This window comes from Chiroxiphia lanceolata, chromosome 3 (genome assembly GCF_009829145.1).
Source record: "Chiroxiphia lanceolata isolate bChiLan1 chromosome 3, bChiLan1.pri, whole genome shotgun sequence".
In the NCBI taxonomy this organism is placed as follows: Eukaryota; Metazoa; Chordata; class Aves; order Passeriformes; family Pipridae; genus Chiroxiphia; species Chiroxiphia lanceolata.
In genome coordinates, this window is record NC_045639.1 from 82386078 (window position 1) to 82413592 (window position 27515).

The 27515-nt window shown below is 36.3% G+C and overlaps 1 protein-coding gene across 4 annotated transcripts in view; it reads left to right on the forward strand.

Moving 5' to 3' along the window:
* IBTK (inhibitor of Bruton tyrosine kinase) overlaps positions 1 to 27515 on the forward strand; it is a 56665-nt gene that overhangs the window by 23440 nt on the left and 5710 nt on the right. Inside the window, exons 11-26 of one of the 4 annotated variants that reach the window (XM_032682617.1) lie at positions 660 to 834; positions 1665 to 2258; positions 3608 to 3694; positions 4601 to 4683; positions 4786 to 4823; positions 6582 to 6678; positions 7046 to 7147; positions 8069 to 8186; positions 9796 to 9856; positions 10581 to 10708; positions 11551 to 11663; positions 12292 to 12440; positions 12633 to 12796; positions 14156 to 14248; positions 15391 to 15549; positions 21852 to 22004. In XM_032682617.1, the coding sequence (XP_032538508.1) occupies positions 660 to 834; positions 1665 to 2258; positions 3608 to 3694; positions 4601 to 4683; positions 4786 to 4823; positions 6582 to 6678; positions 7046 to 7147; positions 8069 to 8186; positions 9796 to 9856; positions 10581 to 10708; positions 11551 to 11663; positions 12292 to 12440; positions 12633 to 12796; positions 14156 to 14248; positions 15391 to 15549; positions 21852 to 22004 (2314 nt within the window). Of the gene's footprint in view, positions 1 to 656; positions 835 to 1664; positions 2259 to 3607; positions 3695 to 4600; positions 4684 to 4785; positions 4824 to 6581; positions 6679 to 7045; positions 7148 to 8068; positions 8187 to 9795; positions 9857 to 10580; positions 10709 to 11550; positions 11664 to 12291; positions 12441 to 12632; positions 12797 to 14155; positions 14249 to 15390; positions 15550 to 21851; positions 22005 to 27515 lie in introns of all 4 variants that reach the window. The other 3 variants (XM_032682616.1, XM_032682619.1, XM_032682620.1) reach the window with 3 other exon arrangements.

The following is a 27515-nucleotide window of genomic DNA, read 5'->3' on the forward strand; positions in this document are numbered from 1 at the left end:
ACTTTTTCCGATGTCTAACCACACTTTCAGTGAATTTTTTTTTTCTAATGTCTAATCTGAACCTGCCCTGGTGCAACTTAAGGCCATTTCCTCTCATATAGATGAACATCTGTGATATTCATCAGTGATTTGTAATGAATAAGGGCTTCTGTTTTTTTGCAAGGTTTTAATGAATGTTGTGAATGGTGTGCATGTCTTCAATTACCAGATAATGGAAAATTCTAGAGATGCATTCAGAGATGTATTCATGTTATTTCAATAGTATTTGGTTAGTTTGGGTATAATTTAAACAGATATAATATGAAATCCAAAGGCAATTGTGTTATTTCTGTTATAATGATTTGACAGGAAAAGAGAACAGTCTTACACGGCTGTACGCTGATGCACAGCTTGTTTCATTCTGCAAGAGGTTGCATTGAATGTTAGGTGGAGTGTTTTCCCTTACATAAGAAGTGGCAAAACACTTCCGCAGGAAGTTCTGGGTAAGTTCTCCTCCTATATATGCTGTATATAAGCTAGCTGAAATCTTCAGCATGATTTAGTCTTATTCAGTGACTCCATCAGTGGACATACAAAAGTCAGTCTTGCCTTTTTGTTTTATTTGTTGCATTTTAATTATCAGGATCTTTCTATGATTTGTATTTACTTTTTTTTAACAGAACTTGTATCGAGCCTTCAGAATTCTTCATGCGATGTGTCTTGTGAACATGATGCAAACAGTGTGTATGAAAGAATTCGACTTCAGAAGCTAACTTTTGTCCACCGAGCTGTTAGTATTGCCACTGACCCTAGTGGCTGCAATTTTGCTGTATTACAGTCAGATCCTAAAACCAGGTATATTTAAAACACCAATGGTAATGTTTCGCGTTTTTGTGTGTGATTGCAATTGAATCATTCTTTTCCAAACTATTTTTGACTCATACAGAAGTCACAGTAAATACGGTTATCCATCCTGCTAGAGGACACACTTGTTAGTAACTAGATTGAAGTTACCCAAAAGCCTCAGCTAGCATATTTGCATAATTTGTATAGACAGTGTTGTTTTATCTAAGGTGTTTAAGGCAAGTGTTTGCCCTACATTTCCTAACACACTCTGAGTTCTAAATACTGTAGAAATTCACCTCTTCAGTAATCACCAATAATCAGATTTTAAATAGAAGTGAAAAGTGAATTTTTACTTGTTTGAAGAAAAATGCATAAAGTAAAATAAATAAGTAGAATACTGAACCATGTTTCTTATACTCTCACAATAGTTTCCAATATATCTGATAAACAGCTAAGCGTTAGGGGTTTTTTTTCCATATTACTTTGGTTTGTAATATGAAATACAGCAAACATTTTTGTGTTTTCTTCTTGGAAAAATGAGATGAAGATAAGATAGTTCTGATAATACATATTTATTGGGTACATTATAAAGACAAAATACCATATTTGATATTCTGAAGCTAGGGAGGTCTTACATGTGTGGTGTAATTGCCTAAATACCATATTATTAGTTATTTTTGTGAAGAATAGGACAAGAAATGTTGAGTAGTGCAGCAATGTAAGAAAAAACCCAAACAAACCAAACAGAAGCAACCTCATCTTCCTCATCAAACATAGTATGTAAAGTTTTGTGAAGCTTGTAGATTTTGGTTTTTTTAATGTATTTCATTTTATTCTAGTCTCTATGAAATTCCAAGTGTGTCACTATCAAGTTTTGGAATGGATTTTGGCAAACTGTTAGATGAAACAGATGAAATGGACAGCATCCATGATGTGACTTTTCAGATTGGCACAAGAACGTACCCCGTGCACAAATACATCTTGGCTGTACGCTCTGACTTCTTCAGGAAGCTGTTTGTTTCCAGTGACAACCAGCTAGACACTCCAGACATCTACCGTAAAGATGAAGATGCTGTTGGATGTGATCTTTATGTGATAGAGAAAGTTCATCCAGATCTGTTTGCATACCTCCTGCAGTTTATATACACTGATACTTGCGATCTTTTGACTCATGGTTATAAACCAAAAATCCCATATAAAGAAAAATCAGAAGAATATCAAAATACTTTAATTTCTAATCTGAGCAAAATGAGTTTTGATGAAAATGTTAATGGAAAGTCTGCATTTGAGATTTATAGAAATAACCAAGTACAAGTTCTGAATGAAAAACAGAAGAGCAAATCTAAAAAAGGCAAAGCTGGTGAAGAAGCTAACCTCATTAAAATGTTGCAAAGTGCAGCAAAGAAATTTGGACTCAGCAATTTAAGTGGAAGGTAGGTGAAAGGAAATTATATATTTATATTATATATATATTAAATTTATATTATAACAAAGTCTTCATGGAGTGTTTTTATGTCAGCTGATTTAACTTTAGTTGTTATGACAATAATGTAAGTAAAGACACTTATGTTAGAATAAAAATTGGGAGGAAATGGTGGTGGGATGCTGCTTAGGAAGTGGGCATTGGTTGGCAGATGGTGAACTCTTGCATCGTGTGTCAACTGTTTTTTATTTGACCATTATTATTAATATTTTCCATTGCTTTTATACTTTATTAAACTGTGTATTTCAACCCACGAATTTTACTATTTTTTCCCTGGTTCTCTCCCCTATCCCTCCCACTGGTGGGTGGGTGGGGGAGAGTGAGTGAGCAGCTGTGTGGCGCTTACCTGCCAGCCAGGTTAAACTGTGGCAGTATTTTTTAAGGCATGAGCTCTATGGGATTTGATATCTGATATAGATCATGTGACTTTCCAGAATGGCTGTTTTAAAACATCAGTACTTGTTTTGTTAGAGACAGCTGATCTAACTGAGTTTTAGATTGACTAATTTCTATACTGTGGTCCATAGTCTAGCAGTTTTTCCATAGACAACAAACATATTTTGTGTAAAACAACCCAAAGCAAAATTGAATTCTTGTTTAACTGTTGTTAATTTTATGTTACGTGGTGAAACGAATGGAATTGAGACCAAATGTCTCTGTAGAACAGTATTACACAGTTGTCTAGGGTTTCTTTTCTGCATTTGTCCTTTCAAAAGAGGGAATGAGCTTTTTCAGGACAGTTTTCTTTGCTGTAGTTTTTGCACACACAGCAAAGATGTGAAACTGCTGCTAAAACTGTGTTCCTGAGTAAAATTTCCACGGTAAAGCACTTTGCCTTTGGAAGTGTGTTACTTTGTAATCTGCCAGCAGTACTCCTGTGTCTTTACCATCCCATTCATGAGCCTCTCTGATGAATTAGGATGCTAAAAAAGCCTGTGCTGAAACATGCATCTCTTCTAAACTGCTGTCTTTACTCAGATAACTGACTGGTAGCAGTATATATTATTTGTACATTTTGACATGTGGGACTTTGGCCTTAACTATACAATATAGCTTTCAGTTAAGATAATAAATAAGACAGCTAAGATGTGGAAAGAATGTCAGTTGTATTTTACATCTACAGTGAAGACTTCGAAATAAGAACTGGCCCTTTTATAGTTTTCTGTGATGAATCATTTTGATTTTTTTTCATATTCACAATATGAGACCACTGAAGTACTGTTACTTGGTGGAACTGTTCTTAATGGTTTGAACTGTCTACTAATTGTATTGCTTATTACTAATGTTAATGACTTGCAGGTTGGATGGAGTCAGGTTAGAAAATGGAAAAATTATTGTTGTCAACAAGAAGAATGGGAACAAACCAAAATTAAATCAGAAGAAATGGTAATTTTTTTTAAATCAAGCTTCTCCTACCCCCATCATCTTCCTTTAATGTTATCTCTTTCTCTATTAAGTGCAAACTAAGGTTGATAGCAGCATTTTCACTTCTGGTGTACACTTGTCTCTTTCACAGTAATTCATGTTTGGATGTTCTTTCTAGATGCTTATAGACTGATCTCTAAATTAGTAATCTGGGATAGATTTCGTGTGGTGTATTTTTGTTTCTTTTTACTGTACCTCAATGTGTTGTGGGTTAACTGTGTCATAGAATGCTAATGTCAGGAGAAGTGTTGTGGGTAATTCAGTCAAAAGCAATTTGACTTCTGTAAATGTGTTTACTGTGACAATAAGACTACACAGATTGGAAATAAGCAAATGGATAATACTTTTTCTAATTTGCTTTTAGCTAAGTGATATTGTTTTTTTAATTCCATTGATGTGATTGAGTTATTTATACCCAAAGTCTTGAATAGTCTTATTTACATAGTAAAACCAGCATTGCATAAAAGTAACTTCTTAACAGAATTTGGATTATTGCACTCTTAAAATGCATCATGAAAGCCTATAGTAGCTACTGATATAAAAGAAATCTGTAACTTAACATAGACCATTTAAGATTGACTAAAATTAGCCATAATTAATTTATTTGATCATAGTGGTAATTGATCTTATTTTGAAGGAAATACTTCAGATAGAATTTTGAGAGCTCAAGTTTGGAAAAAAAAATTCTCTCCGAAAGCTATTGTGCTTGTACTTTTGGGTTCATTTTCTGTGATATTATTAAAGTTCAGGTGTGTTTTATTTCAAAGAATAAATCCTAACTTGCTAAAATTAGCATTCATTTGTAGAGTTTACAGCTTGTAGGTCTTCTGAATAGTCACAGTTTTGATCCTATTAAATATCTTCTAGTTCATACCTCTGCGATGTGACCCTGAAATCTTTAGATGGAAAGGAATTCCCGTGTCATAAGTGTGTACTTTGTGCAAGACTTGGTATGTGTGTGTATTTTTATATATATTTATATAACATAAGTCATATTGTCTCTTTTAACTGTCATTTTCTTGCATCTTGAACTGAAATGCCTTTCTTTACAGATTATTTTCACAGCATGTTAAGCAGCTCATGGATTGAGGTAAGCTTGCCAAACACGTGTGGCGCTATGTTTTTTTCGCATCAAATAAGTGAGAGATTTTCAGCTTTTTCCTATAGTAAGATAACCTAAATAATGGGGAAAGGGAAAGGCTGGATTCTTGGGTCTTGTTTGCAAGAAAAAAACCCACAAACCACATTTTTGGTTACTCTACATTTGTGCTATTTACATTGTGTATTAAATGAGAGTAGTAAATGTAATACTGTATATCAGGGGAAATTACAGTATTGCTTTTGTTTTAGAGGTTTAGTTTGAGCTAGTTCATGGATTTATAAAAAGTACTGGAGTTACGGGATACTGCTTTGAATGAATTTTCATTTTCTTTCTGTAAAAGATCTTACAATTTAAATAATATGCAGTTTGGAATAGCTTGTCCTGTAGTGAGTACAAGATACAACAGGATAAAGAGTCAATGTATAGAACCTCCAGTTGACTTCTGCTGTTTAATGAAATAGAGAATATCAAGGACTATTCTACTTAGTCATCAACTGGTGCTTCAAAAGATGTAGATCTTTAATTTGTCATGGTTCCTATTTGCTAGCTGTGTGTCAATGCCCTGGTTGTTCCTGGACATTGTAATTTCACTAAATACCTCTGTTTAAGTATCTGAATACTATTGAAAATGTTTATGGAAAGAGAGGAGAGGTGTAAGTGGAGAAGCATTTTTCTGAGACTGAAAGCTAAAGCAGTGGCAGGAGTTTTTTCAGTTTCATAGCTTTCTGGCAATATGTAAATCTAAGAACCTGCTAAAGTACTGACAGTTCTCTTCTGCTGCAAAACAGAACTTCACCTCTAAGTTACCGTGCTACCTTTTCCTCAGTCAACCCTGAGGAAACAAATTAAAACACTGTGAGACAAATGATGGATTTAAGGCGGTTTTTTTAAGCATTTAATGTCCATTTGTATCATTGATTTCTATATCAATTGTATGTAGTTCATAAGTTATCTATTATTTCATAAGTAAATCTAAATCAACCTAAATTAATAAATAAATATTTTGTGAATCAAGTGCTCTAGATGTCGTATAAAAATCTTAATGTCTGTAAGAGGTTTTAAACTTTAGATGGAAAATATGTCATTACCAGTAGCATGTTCTAAAGCAAAAGAAATATTTTAGTATGAAGCTTTACTTCAGTACCACTTGAAATAAACCAAAGTTGTTAAGCAGTGATGCTATATAAAAAGTGAATGGGGACACATGATTTACTGGCTAATGTTTGCTCATACAAAAACTTTAATGGTTAGGATGGTCCTTCAAATGGAGGGTTTGATGAGGACCTTGTTTTCAGAGAGATTAACAGTAATGACTATTTTAATTTCGTTTTTCCTTGGGAACTTGTGATTTCACTAGATCTTTTGACCTTGAAAGGAAAACAGTTCAGTAGTTGCATAGGGGATTCCTGTAGTTCTACTTTTAGACAATTGTGGGTAAAGTAATATCATCAAAGAGGATTGTAAGATAAGATGATCAAAGTGATGAAACACCGAATTGTTTTATGTATATTTATTCAGAAGTTTGGGCAGATCTTAATTGCTCTACTACGGTCAATTCTTAATTGGAGAACTTGAACAGATTTTGTACAAATGCTTAAATAATTGTTTAACTTTGAAAATATGACCCTCAGTCTGAGTCATTTGCTAAATATAATTACTGTCTTAATGTTGTATTTTATTCCAAGCACTCAGCTTCTCTTACTCTTTTTTTTCTTTTCTTTTTTTTTTTTTTTTAAATACTTTTAGGCTACCTGTTGTTCAGCTCTGGAAATGCCAATCCATTCTGACATACTACAGATAATTGTGGATTACCTGTATACAGATGAAGCTCTTGCCATAAAAGGTGCAATTAACATATTTTCAACTGCAGCTGTTGCAATTTTTGTATTTTTAATATAGAAATTCAGTACTTAACGTGCTTGTGCTGAAGTTATATGTAAAAAAAATCCCAATTTTTATGCCTTCTGCTTAAGAGTGTGAGGTGATAGCTGTACCCTAGGTTTCTTTTCTTTTGCAATTTTCCTTTTCTCTCCTATTGCTTAAAAAAGTTGACTGTCAGTGCTCTTCTAAGCTATTCCTTGTGCTGTGAAAATCCCACGGAAATTTGCAAAGCCATTATATTTGTCCCTTGGTAAAATCTCATTGAAGCTGTATGTGTGATAATTGCTTTTGATTTGCCCACAGCATTTACGTGATGCTTTGTTTTCCAGATTCTCAAAACGTGGAATTCATGTGTAACGTTCTGGTGGTAGCAGACCAACTTCTTATATCCAGACTCAAAGAAATCTGTGAAGTAGCCATTGCAGAAAAACGTGAGTTCTTTCGCTTGTATTATGAAGGGTCAGAGAATAAAAAATAGGGTTTTTAGAGGTTCTTGCCTTTTTCAGCACAGAATTATTTGCTTATATTCCTTTGCACTGATTATGTTTTGCTGTTCATTGCACAGCTAACAGTTGTATCTTTAGTCTGAGCAATGTTCTCGGTTAGCATAATCTTTCATTCCTTATGCATCATTGTCTTCATCTCATGCTCTTTAATAAAAGAAAAAAAAAAGACAAAAAAAAAAAAAAGCAAAAAGCTAACCACCCCCCCCACACCCCCTTATTTCATTGAATTCAAATTTCTTCTCTTTAAAATACGACAAAATTAGTTATATGTTTCTGTTTCTATCCTTGTATTTAGTTCTACTAGTTCTTCTGTTGTTTGTTTGATACAGTGCTGGTTTTGTATGTCTGTGAAGACCTGTCTCTTCTAGAAAACACTGTGTTGTTGCATAACTTGATATTTTTGCTTGGCTTTCTTACTGACTTTCATTTCACTCCTCTCTCCTGGCCCCGATCCCTGCCTCTCTCTCTCCCCCTCACCCCCCTTATTTTTTTTCTTTTTCCCTACTAAATTAGAACATTTGGAACTTTAAGAACTATTTATGCTATATATGAAACTTGCTATTTTTAGCTTGCTTTTCCCCCTTTATTTTGGACTGCTGTTGAAACTGATCTGTTTGCAGGTAGGACTTTTTGTTTCTGTGAATTAGCCATTGCATTCAAACTGCTGCAAAGTTACATGGGGCTTGCTATAATTTATAACCATTTTGAGCATTAGCATTTTTTCTAGGAATGGAGAAGTATATAATATGTTTCAATTACTAGATCCTGCTGTACAGTAAGTCTTAAAAACTACTGCTTGATAGTGCAGCAGATTATCTAATTTAGTTTGTTGTTTCTTCTCTGCAGTTACTTTAAAGAATGCTGCTGAGCTGTTGGAGTTCTCAGCCATGTATAATGCTGAACAGCTAAAATTGTCCTGCTTGCAGTTCATAGGACTCAATATGGCAGCTTTACTTGAAGCAAGGTTAGTAGGAATGCCTTTGTGTTCATATATTAACTGTTGAATTTAAACATCTCAAAAAGGCAAAAGGATTGGAAGAACTAATACAGGCAGTTAAATGTTAAAATGCAACTGAATGCTGCTAGTTTAAAGGTAGGCTCATTTTTACCAGAGAGGGAGAGAAAAACTAGTTAAATATCTGTACATACTGTACCAGTTCTATAGAACAAAACCGTATGTTGCTGTCTACCATGAAGAGCCTGAATTAAGTGGAAAAACCTCTCTTGAATTCAGTGGGCTTTGACATTATGCATAGTCATTTCTGGGGTTTTAGAAGTGTTTTTGAAGATGCATAAAACTACTTGGGGTTTTTTTTTGTTCTCTGTTTGGGGGTTGGTTTTTTGGGGGGAAGGGAGTTGTGTGGTTTATTTGATTGTTTGCTTTGTTTTAGGATTATTTGGGTTTTTTTTAAACATGATTGTTACTATACATATTTAATTTATTTTAAGTAGGTTTATTATATAGCTGCTGCATTTTCCAAAGAGGATGGGCCTGCCATTTGGTAGTCTTTTTGCTTTAACTGTCTGCAGTGAGAGCTGAACAAATTAATTTATTATCCTTGCTTTCCACAGTGATTCTTCTAAAGTTCTAAGAAGTTGAAGGTGTGCTCTGGCCTTCCTTCTCTTGGACAGGTCTTCAGGTTGCTTCCTAAGTACATACCATCTTTTCAGAGCAAATCTTATCAGCACTGATTGAACTTCTTTTCTAGCAAAAACTGGAAAAAAACCACCAAAAAGACCCAGCCAAAGAAAAAAAAATCTGTCTCTATTGTTAGTCCTCACTGTCCTTTTTGTTAGACTTCTTTTCACCTAAAGAAATTTTTAGAGATCTGAAACAGTTCAGAATGCCAGCACTTCCTTGCCATGTCACATAGCTGCTCCACTTGTATCACAGGAGTTTATTCATATTAGCCATTTGCCTTGTCACATCTGTATAAAGTATAAACATTTTAACCTTTGATTTTGGAGAGAAAAATCTAATAAAATTGCTTTAAATATTACTCTGAATTCAGATTTGTTTCACCTTAGGCCTGAAGGACATGCAGCATTCTGACTACGATTAAGACTGCATCTGTATTTTAGTGAAAATCTGAAAATGTTAGTATTGGGTAGAAAAACTTTTAATTTGATACCTAAGACAGGTAGAACTTAGTCCTGACAGCTTCGTGCAAGGAGAACTGTTCACATGGACAAGACAGTTCTGTTGAGTCCAGTTTGTTGCTATAGAATTATTTTTTGGCATAAGTGTGTAGGGATGTTGGGTTGAGTTTTGTAGGAGAATTTACATAGACTTGGGGTGTTTAGATACATGTCAGGAAAACTTGAAAATATGCAGAAATAGAGAAAGTAATGACCAGTTCATGGTTACTTAACTATGTAGGCCTGTATTGGCTCTGACCTTAAATAAAAGTAAGTGGAAAGGTTGTGTGTTTAATCCTGCCTTACAGCAAAGGCATTGATTAGTTTATATTCTGTGTAGATGAGATTCATCCAAAATGTTAATTTGAATTTTTCATTACTGTGATTTTTGTTTTTTTAATAAACTGCTAAGATAATTTTTTTTTTTCCTTTAGGACTCTGGATGTCTTAAGTGATGATGTTGTGAAGGATCTTTCTGTTTATTACAGGAAAATGGTAAGTTGTACAACTTGAGTGTAAGCTGATTAGGTTTAAAATGAGAATAGATGAGTAATAAAAATACCTGCAGGTTCTGTAGATGACAGGCTAGATGTGAAACATCTGACTCAAAAGATGAGGTTGGCTGTCGCAGTTATCACTCTTAAGGAGCTCATATTTCATTATTCACTAGCTACTGCTGCAACGGTATCGTGTCTTTAGAATTAATGAATTATACACATTAAATGTATTAATGTTCTGTAATTAACAATTGTTGCATGAAAAAGTGTAAGCAAAACCTGTGGAAAAGAGCATCTGCTACTTGGAAGAAAGGAGAAAAAAAGAAAATTATATATCTCCAGTGAAATTTTCAGGGTGATTCTATAGATCATAAAATCAGTAAGAAGAATAATGTGAAAGTTGAGCTTTAATGCAAAGGTGAAAACCAAGACACATTATAATCCAGTATTTTTTAATTGTAAAAGATAAATGTTTGCAAAATCTTGAAGCATATTTTGTCAGGAGTTATAGACAGATGAAACAGACATTTTGAGTCTGTCAAAATAGTTCTCCTGTTTTGCTTAAAGACGTAACTTAACTTTATAAGCTTGTTAAATAATTAATTACTTGATCTGTGAAAGTGTTTTAAATTACAGTCAGTTTTGGTGCTTTTACAAGAGATCATATATTTGCTAGCATACAGCTTAAGAGAAACTTAATGTAATGGCTTTTACAACTATAGATTCCAGCTATGGTCAGGAGAGTAATTACCCCATATCCAGATGGGCCTGACATAAGTTCATTTGAGCCTGAAGATGGAGAGAATTTTGTCTTTTTAAGGGAAGAAATGAACACAGAACAAAATTCTCAGTAAGTATCTGTTTTTCATCAACATTTTTAACTAGATGAACTGTGTGTATTAAATCCTCATTTTCATGGTACCTGACTCCCTTTAGATTCAGAATTGAAATATTAAGAAATAATGAGTAGCTGTACTGTTGTTCCACAAAAAACTTCTTAAAGAAACTTTTTGAAATAGGGTACTGTAACTGTGATTCATATAACTCTGAATTTCTAGTAGTTTTTGTAAAATGAAAGATGCCTTTTGTTTTATTCCACTCTTCCTAATAGCATATACAGGAACACATGACATTTAGGTAGCATGGCCCTATACCTACTTTATTGTAAAGTTCGTATTATTATGATGGGAATGTTTGTGTTGGGGAAAAATGAGACCAATGGTGGAGTTTATTGAACTTCACTAATTTAGGAGAAATCAAGAGAGAAGAAAGTGGAGACTTGTATGTCATTTGCTTTATGTCCATTGCTGTGCTGTGTAGCAGGTTTAATCTGACCTAGGTGGCAGTGCCAGTCTGTGCAGCAGCTGTATCTTCCACTGTCTCATCAGAAGTCTTTGTGCAGTGTAATAGTCCGGAGACTAGATCTAGATTGAAAAGAATTTTTTCTTTTCCTCCTGGATTCTTTTTGTCTCCTCAAATCATTTATGAAATAGTTGTGCCAGTGCATAAACGGAGCAGGAACAAGCAGCTATTGCCAGCGGGTGGGACCAGGTACTACTGCTTGAAGTATAATGGCTGTTGCTGACTGAAAAACTTGACATTGACACCGGTAGTTCTGAGCCTCAGTTTCTGTGGCTTAACGCATTTGGGGTTTTTTTTGTTTGTTTTTGTTTGTTTGTTTGTTTTTAATAGAGAAGCCCTTTTCAAAAGAGCAAAAAATAAGGCAAAAAAGAAGCCACGAAAGCGGTCTGACAGCTCTGGAGGATATAATCTCTCAGATATTATTCAGAGTCCAGCCTCTACAGGTCAGTGGAAAAGAGATTCCTTTCAGGTATAAAACCAGAACATAAAGTATAATATGCAATGCAATTTCCGTACTTCAGGAAGGAAATCTTAAAAAGATTATTTCTTTTGTAGTGAACACCATAGTTGAATGTGAATAGTGAATTCTTAAGATTAAGGTTTTTTTGGGAGGACTTTTGTCATTTTAAGCTTGTGCCCAAAGTTCTGATAAAAGCACATATTTTATCAAATAAAGATAATGGACACTTTCTCATGTGTTTTTAATAAGTTGGAACATTTCTACTAATGTGTTGTGGGTTGTTTGTTTTATTCTGGAATATAAAAGATAAATTAGCCCTTTTTTTTGAAAAGATGGTAGAAAGCTTCATTTTCAAAGAAAAAGTGCCAGTGTTACTTCATAAAACTTTATGTTGTGAGACAGGAAGAAAACTGGGACTAATATTATTCTGAGAAAAATATTTAAGGTAGTCTAAAATTTGCTTATGCTTATTACAGGCTAGTATTCTGGACTAGGTAAACTTTTGGTTATTTTGTATTCATCATATGGAGTGAATAATTTGGGGTTTTTTTAAGCATTGTTTAGTCTGACTCTTATGACTTAATAGTTCTACTATATTTTCTTATTTCTAGGCTCAGTAAAACTGGATAAAACTAACTCTGTAGAATCACTTCCAGAACTCTTAACATCTGACTCTGAAGGTAGTTATGCAGGAGTGGGTAGTCCCAGAGACTTGCAGTCACCTGACTTCACAAAAGGATTTCATCCAGAGAGGACTGAGGTTGGATTAACAATATATTTGTTTGTTTTTATCTCATTCATCAAAGGCAGAGTTTGTATTTTGGAGTCTTTCTGCAAAGTTGTTGTACTTAAAATGGAGTAGACAACTTTAAGTAGTTATTGTTTGTTTGATTAAGCAAATAAAAATTAGTGTTTGTAGCATTTATTCAACAATTTTCTGCCTGGTTTTTAGATGAAAGACAAAGCATGTGCTCAGGGAATGAAACCCTCTCAAGCTAATAAGGAGATGAAGTCATACAAGGGAGCATCAGCATTGAAACAGTCTGTTCCACAGTCCATTCCCAGTGCCAGACACAACTCTGCAAGCTCTCCCAATTGGGTAGCAACCACTTTCAGGTGGAGTAATACTTACAATCACTGTTCTACACTTGGTAGTGAATGCTAATAATATTCTCTTCAGATTGAAAAGCCGTCTGCTCTTCAAAACGATCATATGTTACTTGACATGTGAACTCAAGATTTTGGTAGTTTTTAATAAAAGTGGTACATTTTTTAATTACTCTTTGAAAAAAGCAGTGCTACTTTTCTAAAATGCTAATTTCTGACACTTTTCCCAGGCTTTGTGGGTTTGTGGCTGATGGGCTTTGTTAATACAGGTGATAAAGCTGTAGAAATTAAAGTTGCAGCTCTGAAGTGTATCATGAGCAGGGTGAATCTATGTTTGTCTCACTATGTCTACCAACTCTTTGATCTTCAGACTAGTTGGAAGAAGCTTGACTCTCATCTTCTATCTTAGGGTTCTTTGTGATCATTTTCTAGAGGGTTGTATGGAATAGGAGGAAATAAAACCATAAGACTTTGTTGTAATGTCACTGTGCCTTTATGTGTTTCTCTTGTACTATTTCTTAACTTTTTCTAATATCACTGGCATGATGTCAAGAGAAAAGCAGGCAGTGCTGCTGTGTAGATTGTTTAAAGGGTTCATACTGTAGTGTATTTTGTTGAAATACTTTGGAGGAGCAGTGACCTTCCAGTGGTTAATTCGCTAGTTAGACTGTGGCATTGGGTTTACGTAGGGAGAGATGGAGGGAGTGCTGCTTATATTTCATTTCAAAGCCCGTCCTCGGATCTGGTTGTAACACATCTTGCTTTACGGATGCTTTTAAGTACATGGGTCTTAATTTATAGTTTTATGTAAAACTTGAAAATGTCTAGGTTTAATTCATGCTCATTTCTTTGGAAGTTGAAAATTAGGTCATTTATGAAAAAAAGACTGATTCCTAAAGATTGAGAATGTTACTGATGTTTGTACAGACCTCTGACTGCGAAGACTGTTCTGTTCATCATGTGAAATAGTTTTAATCCTGTTCTTCAAAGAAAGATCAAATTCAACTTTCATGAAAGAGCTGTGACCAGTGCCTCTCTATTACGTAGCATGAGCATTTTACTACTAAATAAGTATCTTGGATTTAGGTATCTAATTTTTTTAGAGTAATCATAGTTCACATCTTTTTGTTTCATAGTATAATGAGTCTTGAAAGTATTTTTATAGTGTGTTCTTAAATATGTATATATTTATAAAAGTTTTGTCAGAAACATTTTATTTGAGGTTTGCCATAATTGAGGAAACAGACATAAATTATACAACTGGTCACCAATCTCATGTATGATTTAGAGGATTTCAGTGAAGGTTGGAACTGTGGAATGTAAGTAAAAATCAGTGCCTTGTAAGGTAACTTTTTATTTTTCATTTAGCCCTGCCAGCCCTCCTGCTATGGATCTGAGAACCATCATGGAAATTGAGGAAAATATGCAGAAATGTGGAACCATGCCAAAGGCAAATTCAGGGTTGGTAAAAAACCAAAATCTATAAAAAAAAAAGTGTGATAGGCTGGGTTATTATGAATTTACTTAGTGGTTTAGGCAGTTCAGAGTTTAAAATAAGCAGGAGAAAAGCTGTCCTATTTGGTTTTGAACAGCTTTGTTTACTTCAGTTCATTATGTTGTTTTTCTGTAGGCATGCAAAATTTATCCCTTTATTTTACTCTAACCTTGTTTTGTCAGCTACTGCGAAAGAGCTAATAAACTAGTATCTTAAATAAGTGCCCTGCTCTACTGAGCCTTTGTATTTCCAACCAGAAAGAATTAATTCTTCTCCCTAGGACTTTGGAAATTGCTTGTGGATGAGTACTGTATTTGATAAGTTTGTTTCTTGTCTTTCATCCTCTGACCTTCTCCAGCACTCATATCTTGATATTGACAGTTCTTCCTCAGACAGAAGCAATGGTAGTTCTTGCTTGGAGAAGTGTCCCAAAAGACACAGGGAGATAAATGTACTTTTTTTTTTTAACAAGGCAGTGTATTAAACCTAGTGTTTTTTAACTAGAAACATATGGAAGAGAACTGGAGATGACTATTGGGACCTTTTGAGGTGTGGCATTCTTGTAAAAGAGAGTTAGGACAGTAGTAATGGAGCCTGGTAAAGGGTTGCTTGCTAAATAGATTCAGAAGCTGCAAACAAAACAGCCAAGACTGAAGAATCCAAATAACTTAGAAAAGAAAATTATTACAAATAGAAAAAATGGCTATATACTGTTTTATACTTTTTTTTAATCCATGAATATTTTTGGTTTAAGGGAGCTAGGCTTAACAGTCTCTAAAAAAATCATAAAATTAGAAAATAGTAGTTTTCATCTAGTGGTAGTCCATCTCTTTTGGACACTTGATTCCTACTCTGCATGTTTTCATTTACAGACATCTATGTGAAGAATAGTTTTATGATGCTTTTCTTTCTGTCATTCTTGATATTAATTGATCCTCCTTTTGCTTCCCAGCCTTCTGAGCCCTCCCTTCCTTGCCTCCTGGCACTCTAAACAAAGTGTTTTGGTCCAGGAAAGAAGTATTTCTCAGTTTAATTTGCAGGATTAAAGGTGAGTCATCTCAAAGGACCTTGATCTTACATCTTTTCTCCTTGTAATATCCATTCACAGCAGAATGATGTCTCATGGAACCAAACTTTCTCAGAAGCAAAGGAAAATGATTGCCCTGGCAGCAAAAGATAATGGATCAATCAGTAGCAGCACGGAGCCTACCACTATAGTAACTACACCACCCCCACCTACAAAAGTTGCAAAACTAGGGAATGCATGGTATGTTATAAATCTATCAATTCTTTCTCTTTGGAGGGTTTTGACATTGAAATAGCCTCTTAAAAGCAGACTGAACTGTTTGTGTCTACATTTGGTAGTAATCTAGAAATTCAAAGTGGGTAGAGAAATGCAGTGGTTACAGTTTAACAGTTCTTTGAAATATTTCTATATGAGTCAGAAGACTGCATCCCATCTGGTGCTTTCCTGTGTATGATGTGGTATTTGCAGATGGTATCCAAGTAAAGCATAGATGAAGGCTGAGCACAAACTCTGAAACTTAGGAAGGAAGGAGTTACTGAAAAACATTACAAATGGTGGTTTTTTTCTGTCAAAAACATAAAGAAAAATGCTAGCCCTTCCTGGGGGAAAGGTCTGCAGTGACTTTGAAGTAGAGCAAAATCAACTGAAATTAGAGATAACAAAGTTATCTGGAGTCTTGGAGCTGGAGGGGGTGTTGGATGCTTCTAAAATTTTTATGGTGGAAGGATGCATAATGGGTTTAAAGTGACTTTTAATGCTAATTGCACACAATTTAGGTGTTCAAGTTAATATCACAGAATATCAAGAACAGAAAAATAGTATATCATCTGTTCAATGACCGAGGTTTATAACTGTTGAGGTGCTAGCCCAACTCATGCTTTGTTCTTCATATTTACTGTTGGTATTGGATAAAAGCACAAATGCAAAATGTAAAAGTTGCAAGTTATGTAAATTTAATGTGTTTAATTCTTACAGGATAAATACCTATTTGCATGCTCTTAAGCTTGAAGTAAATGTTGGGCAGTTCTCCAGTTTTCCCTGTTCAAGAAGGTCTGGACTTTTATTGCAAGTTACTTCTGTTACCCTAGAAGAATTGTTATTCTCCTCTTTCTATAGCTTACTTTTTTGTAACTCAGTGGGAACAAAGGTAGCTGCATACCCTCCACAGTCACTATTTTAAATGAAGTCTTTTTTTATACAATTTAGCTGTTTTAAATGCTATTATAGTAGTTTGGTTTTTGTACTGGATGGATTTCAAAGTAAATTAGCATTCTGTCTTTTAAAGAGTATGTTTAGTTTCCACAGTCATCTCCCTCTTGTGTCTTTTGGCTCTCTTTCCTTTGATCTTTTATATGAATTGGGTGCTCCTTTCAGAAATAACGGTAGTAAGTATCTGCTGGAATCTTTGCCTTTCTGCTATGCTCCTGCAAGTTCAAAACAGAAAGTAACTTGTTAGCTATTTAATGATTGTATGAAGAGGAAAAAAAAAAGTCACATGGCTAACTGGCTGAGGAAAAGGTAGGCTGCTTCTTGGTGATAGTCCCTTCTTGAAAGGCGTTCTGTGTCAAAAGGTTTAGGACAATATCTAGAACTGCTTGCTTCTCTGCTTCATTTCATGTTTCTTTTACCTCATTTCTCTATTTTGGGTGGATGCTAATATAATCAGCACCTTGAGTTTTAAGTGCCTTTAGATTTATTTGAGATTCCACAGAGGTCTGTTGGTATGCTATTGTCTTAAGACCATAGTAATAACAGTAATATCCTGGAAAACAACAACAGCAATGTAGAACTGGTGTTCAATATATTAGTAATGTATGGGAAAAATGTGATTCTAAAATGATATTCTGGTTATGACACCAGAACAAGCTTTGCTTGTCTACTGGACAGTACGCAGTACATTCAGCCTTATGGTTAAAAGGCTTTAGTATCTTAAAGGATCTGTCAAGGATCATGTCAGTCTGATCTGAAATGGACAGCTGTTTGGTAAATTCAAGGTAGTGTGGCATGATGTTTCCTTCAAGTAGTGATTCTGGTAGTGATGACAAGGATTCCTCCAAGAGCCAGTGAAAACAGGGACGAGGAGTCTTTTCTGGGCATCTGTATGTCATAAATTGATTATAACTAAAAAAAAATAGTTATATCTATGTTTTTCTAGTGTCCAGCTTACAAGCTATAGAGGTATGTTACTACAGTAGCTACTTACAAAAATAAATTGCCTAAGATGACCTGGTTTTAAAAATACCTTGCACTCAGTATTTCAAATGATTCTAAGAAGAGGTTGAATTCGGCTGTTTTGATTTCTCCCAGGCAGCCAGCAGCAGGACAAGAGGGCACGATCTTAAGCTCTGCAAGGGGAAGTTTGGGTTGGATATTAGGAAGAAATTTTTTATGGAGAGAGTAATCAGGCATTGGAATGGGCTGCCCAGGAAGGTGGTGGATTCACCATGCCTGGAGGTTTTTAAGATGAGACTGGATGTGGCACTTAGGGCCATGGTCTAGTAACCTCAGTGGTGTTGGATCAAGGGTTGGACTTGATGATCTCAGAGGTCTTTTCCAACCTGGTTGATTCTGTGATTCTATGATTTATACAGGCAAGACTTAGATATCTGTCTCCTCAATTTATTTTCATCCATGAATGCTTACTACTAAAATTTAGGGTCTCATTTGCTCCGTCAGTCCCCAAAAGTTATTCTGAAATAATATTGGTAAAAATCCACAATTTTGTCTTAAGAGGAAAGAGAATGAGTTGCTTTGCACCTAACGATTCAGACTCTTCCTGACCTCTGAACAGTAATCGAAGACCTTCACAGTAGGAGAAACAAGGTTTGCAAGATTCATCTTCTGAAGTCTATTGAGCCAGATGAATTTTAGTCCTTAAAACTGGTCCTCTCAAATGCCCCGAAGAACATGCTACCTGCTTTACACAGGTGATTCTGCAGGTCAAACAGCACCCTTGTTAGTTGCCTTAGCTGTTGGAGGTATCACAGGGCAGTTATAGCTCTGAGGCTTAAAATGTGCTTGGAGAAACTGACAATTGAATCACATGTTGATGAACACAGGGAATACTGAGTTATTCAATCCTTTATTATATTAAAATAATAATACTCCATCTGCATTTTCAATCTTATTACTAATGTAGTTATGCATAAAGGCAATGAAATATAAAAGTTCTAAAAAATAAATACAATAAAATTGTTTCTAGAAATAAAAGGAGGGGAAAGGAGAATCTCTATCCTTTATCAGATGTGGATGGGAACACAGTGACAAAGGATGAAGAAAAGCCTGAGATATACTTAATGCTTTCTTTACCTCACTCTTTAATAGCAAGACCAGTCATTCTCCAGGTGCCCAGCCCCCTGAGCTGGAAGATGGACATGGGGGGAGCAGAATGAAGCTTCTCGTAATCCAAGGGTAAATAGTCAGTGACGTGCTACACCACTTAGACACGCTCAAGTCCGTGGGGCTGGATGAGATCCAGCTGAGTGAGCTGATGGAGGTGATCACTGAGCCACCTCCCATCATTTACCAGCAGCCCTGACTAACCGGGGAGGTCCCAGACAACTGGAGTTTAGCCAAGGTGATGCCCATCTACAGGAACGCTCGGAAGGAGAATGTGGGAAACTACAGGCCTGTCAGCCTGACTTCAGCTTCAGGGAAGGTCATGGAGCAGATCATCCTGGTTAATGAAGGGCAGTCCTGCCTGAATAGTTTGTCCTATTCATGCTGCCCATCTACTCTCTGACAGATAATTCTTTACGTATTCGGTGTTATTTAATTTTAAACTACCAACTGCCTATAAACTGTTCCTTGCATTTAAAAAGCAAATATGGACTGATTTTGGAATACCCATAGATAACTGTGTCCAAAAAATATATTGTGCTCTTAAGGTTCTGATTAAAGAGTTTTTGAAAAGAGCTGGGCTCTACTGTGTTACACAAACATCTTAAGTGGAAAGGCTAGGGTATATTTCAGGAGGATGGAATCCAATCTAATGCTCATGTGGTCTCCATGCATGATTCCGTACGTTCCTCTCCTGTGTTGCTCTGGCTGCTCTTCTGGAAAATGCCAATAGCTCAAGAATTCAAGCAAAGAACAGTGAGAGCTAGATGAATATTTAAAATTAGCTCTAGCTGCTGGAATAAACTTTAAGCTGCTTTAGGGAAGCAGTAAATTATTTGATTGCCCCTCCTATTTTCTCAAAGTATCTTTTGTATGTATGAATGATAAGTGTTACTCATCTGCTCTAGTATTATATTTGCAAAGTTATAGTCTGGAAATTCACAGTGGATTATGAGAGTGCATTTGTCAATAGATTGAGCTTTCCACACATGCAATATAGTAAGAGCCATAGAACTTGTGTTCCAGTGAAATCAGATAATCTTGGATGTGCAGTGAGTGCACTTGCCAGAAGGGTGTGGGACCTTCTGGCTCTTTTTTGGTTGACTGAAAGTCAGAGTCTGTCATACACAATACCTTTTCCACCAAAAGAAACCTCCAGTTTCATAGTTTTTGTGGAAACTGAACCTATGTTTCCTCCCTTAAAGAAAAGTGAAAATTAGAAGGGAAAAAAAAAATAAATCAAATACTTTGAAAGAATCTCTAAAGTTAACTAGATGTTGACTTTATTAGTTCTTGAAACCTACTTTGATCGAGGGAGGGGGGGTATTGCTTATTTGTTTTGGGACTTTTTTAAGATCAAGGGAACCTCTGGCTTTTCAAGACTGGAGGCATAAAGAAATTTGAAGTCTCTCTTGAGAATTAACAATTGTATATTTTACTGTCTAGGTTGTCAGTTTGACAGTATTCCAGCTTATACTGAAACATCAACAGCTGTTTTGTAACTTCATGCTTTGATGTTTTGCAGTTACAGCTTAGAGAAACTTAGTCATATTCCACTTTTTAAAAAAAAATTTATAAATTAGTTTTTCTAATTTTACAAATTAGATTGAAATGACAATATATCAGACAGGACAGGCTGAAATTTAGAGTTGTTACTGTTAGAAACGTTTTGTACCAGTTTAAGACAAACCATTTTAAGCCAAGAATAATTGTTTTGGGTAACAAACTGGATTGATTTTTTGATTTTTTTGGGGGGGAGATTGTTTTGATGTTTGTGTTTTTTTGTTTGTTCTCTGTTGCAATACATTTCTGATTGCAGTATAGAATTTTCGTGAAAATGAGTAGGCTACTTAAAATGTTAGTAGCAGAAGAAACTTCTATGGAAGCAGATCATATGGACCATCTGCCAACTTGGTATAATAGGTTTGGGGAAGTTCAAACACTTGCCTTGACCTCTGTGTGCCAACTGGTGGTAGGAACAGAGGATGTTCAAAATGACTCTGAGCCCCTGCATCTGGAGGTTCCCATTCTGATTTCTATGTCTGCTGAGCTGCTCATCCAATATTCAACTTAAAGAAAAAGAAAAACCAAGAAAAAAGAAAAAGACCCAAACAAAAGCTGGGGTGGTCTAACATCAGGCATCATGTATAGCTTTCAGGTGCTTTTGTTGTAAGATTTCAGATACAATGTTACAATGTTTTAATTCCTTTGTGTTTCTTATCTTAAATTGTATTCCACCTAGATATAGTTTGAAAGTCTTTGACTTCAGATGCTTGCCTTCTTATGGCAGCTGCACAAACAATTGACATTGTATAAAGAGCTTGTTTTACTTCAGTAGTGTTTATAATTAGTCCTTTGTTTCTTTGAGTAGATAATGAGCAGAGCTGTACTTCCAGAATGTATTTGGTATATTTAACAATGAATGGGACTGCAAATGTATGAAGAATTAATTCCAAAGCCTTGATGGATAAGGGAAGGACTGATGGTAATTGCCTTGAATTCTGTAAACAAAAAGGCTTTGGGATCAGAAAGAGTTCATAATACCCAAGGTGCTAAATTGCTATATTTTCATAATGGTTTATTTTTGAAAGATAATATGCAGGCTCTAGTTCAGTAACTTATGCTTGGTCAAGTTAAAGAAAATCAAGGATATCAGTTGAGCTTCACTGTGGATTAAGTGATTTATAGAGCATCTAAAAGGTACGAGTAACTCATTCAATATCTCAGGGAAAAAAGACCAGCTATACTTGACTTTCATGGTGGTAAACTGCCAGTATTAGATCAACAGTACTAGGGCATCGTATGGTTTGTGAAAATATTTTTCGTGGACTAGTACTGTTAGGCTAGTACTGTGGGAAAAAAAATTGATTTTTGAGAGGATGTGTTAGGGGGAATAGAAGGAGGGATGGGTTTTTGGTTTGATTTTTTTATTTTTAATTCTAATGAAATTTCAAAACTACTGGCTTGTTCTGTTCTCACAGATATTTATTTCCTGTTCTTTACCTATTTGACCCAAAATGACTTATTTTAGCAAATGGGGTCTATCAGGATAATGATGAAATAGAAAAACTGAGTAATATTATATTTTTATTTTTAGCAAGTGAAAAGGTTCTCTTTAATATCTGAATCATGGAACAATATGGAGTTTTGGAAAGTGCAAATATAAAGTGAATTGGTTTTGTTTGGGTTTTGTTTTTAAAAAGGTCGTCTTCGTTACATTCTGCCTCGCCCAAGTCATTCCGTGATCTTGTAATGGAAGAAGAAAAAAGTATGAGTGTGAATAGTTCATCTGGTACTGGTATCAGAAGATGTGGATATAAAGGATCTGAGGATTCATTAGTCCAAAACACCTTAAGGTAAGAATGTAGTCTTTTCTAATTGATCAATCATTATACAGGAATCACAGTGACCTTGTTTAGATTCTGTTGAAAAAAGAAATAATAAAATTGTAATTTGAAAAAAGAATCCCATAAACATTTTTCTAATGATTCTATTAATAGGATTTATGAATAGAATACTCTTTTGAATAGGAAGCAGTTTAATGCCACTGCTGATACTTTGTTTCAGGGTCAAAGTGTTTGTGTCTGTATAGATGGATATATATGTGTATATATAGATATATATATACAAACACTTCAGCCTCCAAACAAAATATGTGTGTGTGTGTGTGTTTGTTTGTATATGTATGTATAAAATGATAATCCTATATTTTCTGACTTCTGTAGAAATTATGTATTCATTACATAGTTCGTTTGCTTGGGGGTATTTCTGTGTAACCACTGACTGGATAAAATCAGTTTATTCAAACACAGTTCTGGCATTTCCTAATACGAGTTTGCTTATAAACTGACTTAATTGTTTAAGAGGAATTTTTCATGGATTAGGAGGGCTTACAGAAATATTGATGCATTGGTTATGTCTGTGTATTATAACTACTGCAGGACTACAGTTCTAAGGTACTGCTAAGGTGCTTCTGAGCTGCCCACTCACCTGCATCTCTTCCCTCTGTCATCAGTAACTTTCAATGCTAGGCATTTCAGATATATTCACAAGACAGAGAACCTGAAAATCTTAGATTTTCCCATTACTTCCTATTGGAAATAATGCAGGCCAGCTGACCCACAGTGGTGCAGAAGCCGAGATGACAGCAGGACTGGCTGGGCGCTGGCCTTTGTGCCAAGCACAGAGCCCCAGTGTGCCAGAGTGAGGTGAGCAGGGCAGACTGTATGACAGAAACCTGGATGAACCACAGAGCATTCCATTGTGATGAGGCAGGGTTGAGGTCAAACCTGCAAGTCATGTCGTGCTCAGGAACAGCAAGGCTGGGCTTGGGCATAGCTGCAGCATAGCTCAAGAACGGCTAAGACTGAGGGACTGAGCTTAAATGCAGCTCCTGAGTAAAGAGCAGTAGCCTCTGTAGTCCTTCAACTCTTCCTTACAACCCAGCTCTCCTCACAGCAACTTGACTCAAGTTTACACAGCTGCATTGAGGGAGAAGAGTTTGCAGAGCCCATTGATGCATAGAGAGCCCTGACACTCATTATCTACTAGTTTTTCTTATGAACTCCTGTTCTGTTCTCCTCCAGTAACTGACTCCTCTTTAGGGAAAAGAGTATTCTATTGGACCTCACTTTTGGTTGCTCAGCTTGTATAAAAACTGGTGTTTCCTTAGGACAGAAGTAGTACATGTCTTATCGGTAGACAAAGAACAAAACGAGGGTAGAAATATAGGAACACTTGTGTGTGGGATGATGTCGGAGCAGAGATGTAGGAGAGATTTGGAGAGTGTGTGTGATGAGTATGCATTCTTCAGGAACAGAGGGATAAAGCTGAAGTTGCTGTAGTGAGTGGATGTGTAGGGACATGAAACACAAATCCACACAAAACCAGGTATTCTTTTTGTTGCTTGCACAATAATAAAACTTTTCATCATATAGGAGATGACAAGGGCTGGTGCACTGGATGCTATTATTAGCTTTGTCACAACAGCTTTGTAATCTTCATGAAGTCATTTCTTTTCCTTTCACATTGCTCTGTCTAGTCTGTGCACTCTGGGCAGTCTGCATGCTCTCAAAGTGGATTATTTGAGCTGAATCCAGGTCTAATATGTTAACTGTCTGAAAATGTTACATTAAGCCAGTGGAAACCTAGTAATGGCTAATTTGACTATCATCAGTTTGAAAAGAAGGTACTTCTAGAGCTATTTCAGGATGGTTTTGAATTGTGTCTGAAGACACTTATTTCTCTGTGTTAGGTATAAAGAGCCTCAGTGACTCTTTCCTCCATCTGAAACTTATGAGCTGAGTTTCTAGTTTGAGGTAATTTTCTTCTTTGACTGTACAGTTCCTGTCACAGTAGGCTCTGATTTTTCCCTGTGGCATTCAAGGACTATTTCTGTGAAGATTAATTATCCATACCCTTACCTCTTCCTTTTTAAGGGAAGAAAATTACACACATGTAGAACATAAGTAATCCTCACCTGTTGATGTGAGATTTGTTAGTCGAACACTGAAGATACTTGCATGACTAATGTTCCTGCTTTTACTTTTTCTTTGGATAAAATGTGTGGTAATTAAACTGACAATTTTATGTCTGTGGATTTTGGATGGTTGCATAAACACTCTTCTATGCCACCTTCAAATTTATGCAACCCAGAAATTTTCTGTGTGTAAGCCATGTCATTTATTGTGGTGATGTGGACTGGATTTTGTCCAGACACAGATCATCCCAAAAGCCGGGGTGTGTGGATGTGGCTGCATTGTTTCCAGGGGCACCTCACCTTGGGAGTTACGCTGTGCAGCTGTGCATGTGTAGCTCATAGTCCAAGCTAAAAACACAGGCCTGGCGTGACTTAACTTTGTTGTGGCAGCCTGAGTTGTCTTCACTGTTTTACTCCGGGGAGCAGTGAAGAGTCTTAGTGGAAACAAGCATTTGTGGCTTTGTGTGGGAACGACCTAGTTCTGTCATGGCTAATAATGAGCTAATAAGTAGTATATGACTCAAATGGTACAGCAAAACCCAAGAGGTTCTGCAGGAGACCACGCTTTATGTTCTTTTTCTGAGAGCAGTTATTAGATCAGGGAGGCACTGGACCTGACCTGGCTTCGAATGAACAAATCCTAAAGAAACACTGGGGAGCTGAGTGCTGGGACATTTTGGTGGCTGTGCAGGAATCATGGCAAGTTCAGCCAACTGAGTTAATCCGGTTGGTTCAGTACTGATGATATGTGGCTACTTTGTTATCATGCAGAACCACTTATATGTCTGCATCAGTCTTTAAATTCCAGGACTTCCAGGTTTCCAAGTTTTATATTTTTGAGCCTTTTTTTTCCCATTTTCCTGTATATGCTAGCTTCACATTTCCTGTCTATTCCATTTCTCCTAGTTATTTTGATGCCAGCTGAGGAATTAATCTAGTATGTTGAAATATCTGCAGTTGATTTAATATCTGGACTGAATATCTTGCTAGCAAGCAGCACAGATGTATATATGTACAAACAGCTTCAAAATACCTCGACTGCTTCCTACATTTTAAAGCCACATTTAAATTGAGGGAGATGACACAAGTATTTACTTGTCTTTTAACTGATCGCTAGAGTATGCTGTGATGCTGGAACTAGCAATTCCAGTTTTTGGAAATTCCTGTTGAGGTGGTTTTTTTGGCTGTTTAGGTTTTTTTGTTTGTTTGTTTGTATAGAAATCTTACTCTGGAAAGAACTTTTAGTCTGTACTGAGACAACTTTGTCAAGTACAACATTCTACTTGGGGTCATTTATAGTAGTGCTGTGAGTTCTTTGGGATGGGAGTGGGAAGAAGAGTGTAACTGTCAAATTGGTTACTGTCAAACGTGCAGGAAGGTGAGTATTACTAAAGCAGGTGGAAAAAGAGATAAAACTGAGAGATAACATGAGTATAAAAGTGCAAAAAGCTGCCTTCATCTCCTCTTCTTCTTCCCTCCTCTGGTTCTTTCATGCTTTTAATATGTTATTATCTTAACGTGCAGTAAAAGCTGGATGCTAGTTTATCATAGAATCATAGAATGGTTTGGATTGGAAGAGACATTAAGGATCATCTGGTTTCATCCCCCCTGCCATGTGTAGGGGCATGTTTTCCTAGATGAGGTTGCTTAGAGCTCCATCCAGCCTGACCTTGAACACATCCAGGGATGGAGCATCCACAACTTCTCTGGGCAACCTGTTCCAGTGCCTCACCAACCTCACAGCAAAGAAGTTCCTCATAATATCTAATCTAAACCTACTGTCTTTCAGCTTGTAGCCGTTCCCCCTTGTCCTTTCATTACACGCTCTTGTAGAATGTCCCTATCTGTCTTTCCTGTACGCTCCCTTCAAGTACTGGAAGGCCACAATTTGGTCACCCTGAAGCCTTCTCTTTTCCAGGCTGAACAAACCCAATTCTCTCAGCCTTTCCTCATACAAGAGTTGGTACTCCATCCCTCTGATCATCTTGATATCCCTCCTCTGGACTCGCTCCAAGGTCCATGTTTTTTTGTGCTGAGGATCCCAAAGCTGGATGCAGATAAAAAGTAGTGCCCTGCTGTTGAAATCATAGAATAATTTAGATTCTGTAGTTCAGACTCCCACTCTAAGTAAGTCAAACTAGATAATTTTGCTCAGAACCTGGTCTAGTTGAGTTGTGACTGCTTCCAAGTGTGAAGATACCCCAAACTTTTTGGGCAGCATGTTTCAGTGTATAATCATCTCCATATGGGATTTTTATTTTTTTTATATCTGTCTGGGATCTCCTATTTTGCCTCTTGCGTATGTTGCTTCTTATTGTGCCCCTCTAAGAAGATTCTCACTGCATCTTTTCTCTACCCTCCAGTGAGGTTGTTGAAGACAACAGTAGTGAGATCTGCCCTTTGCTGACTCCCTTTGGGATTAACACCTAATCTTGGTGGCCCTCTGCTGGATTTGTTCCAACCTGACAGCATTCTTCTTGAATTGAGGAGCACAAAAGTGAGAATGATACTCTGTTTATAGACAAATAGATACAGGGTAGCTATTCTTCATTTATATGAAGAATCAGTTCCTCTGACTGCCTTGCTATACTTTTTGTATTATAGCCCAGGATGCAGTTGGCTGCCTTTGCTGCCAAGGCACAGGCTGATGACATCTTCGACTTCTTGCCAGTGAGGACTCTGCAGGTTCTGCTTTCTCTCTGCAGAGCTGCTTTCTTGCGAGTCAGCCCCTACCCTGTACTGCGTTGTGGGGCTGTTCTCTTCCAAATACAAGACTTTGCACTTGCTGTTGAAATTCATTGGTTATCAGTTGCACATTTCCCTGGCCTCTTGAGGGCTTCTGAGTGGCAGCGTGGCATTCAGAGTGTGCACTGTCCACATCCTTTCCCCATCCATCTGTGGCCTGCTGAGGGTGTGTTTTCTTGTACCAGAGACACTTGAAAGGATTGGTTCCAGTATCAGTCCTTGAGAACCACCACAAGTACTTGGTTTCCATTTGGACTTTGTACAGCTAATCCATTTCCAGCCTATTTTATACCCATCTTGTAGTCCATTTACTCAGTCCATATTTTTCAGACTGAGTACAAGGATACATGTCCTGGCAATGTGCATTGTTTGTTTGGTGGGCAAATTATATTTTTTGACAAAGAGGTCAACACAGTTCATTTAAATGTCATTTTTGATGATGGATGTTGGATTCCAGAGTTTTTGAGATCTTGCCCTCATTGCTTAGCGGTAGGAATCATGGTTTTTGTTGTCTTTGGAATTGTGTTCTGGGGAAAATATTCCATACGGAGAACTTAGTAGTTACTGGAATTCTCTTAGCGTTCTATAGGGTTTTTTTGTGTCATTTTCAAGAGTTTGTGGTCACTTACAAAGGATTACCAAA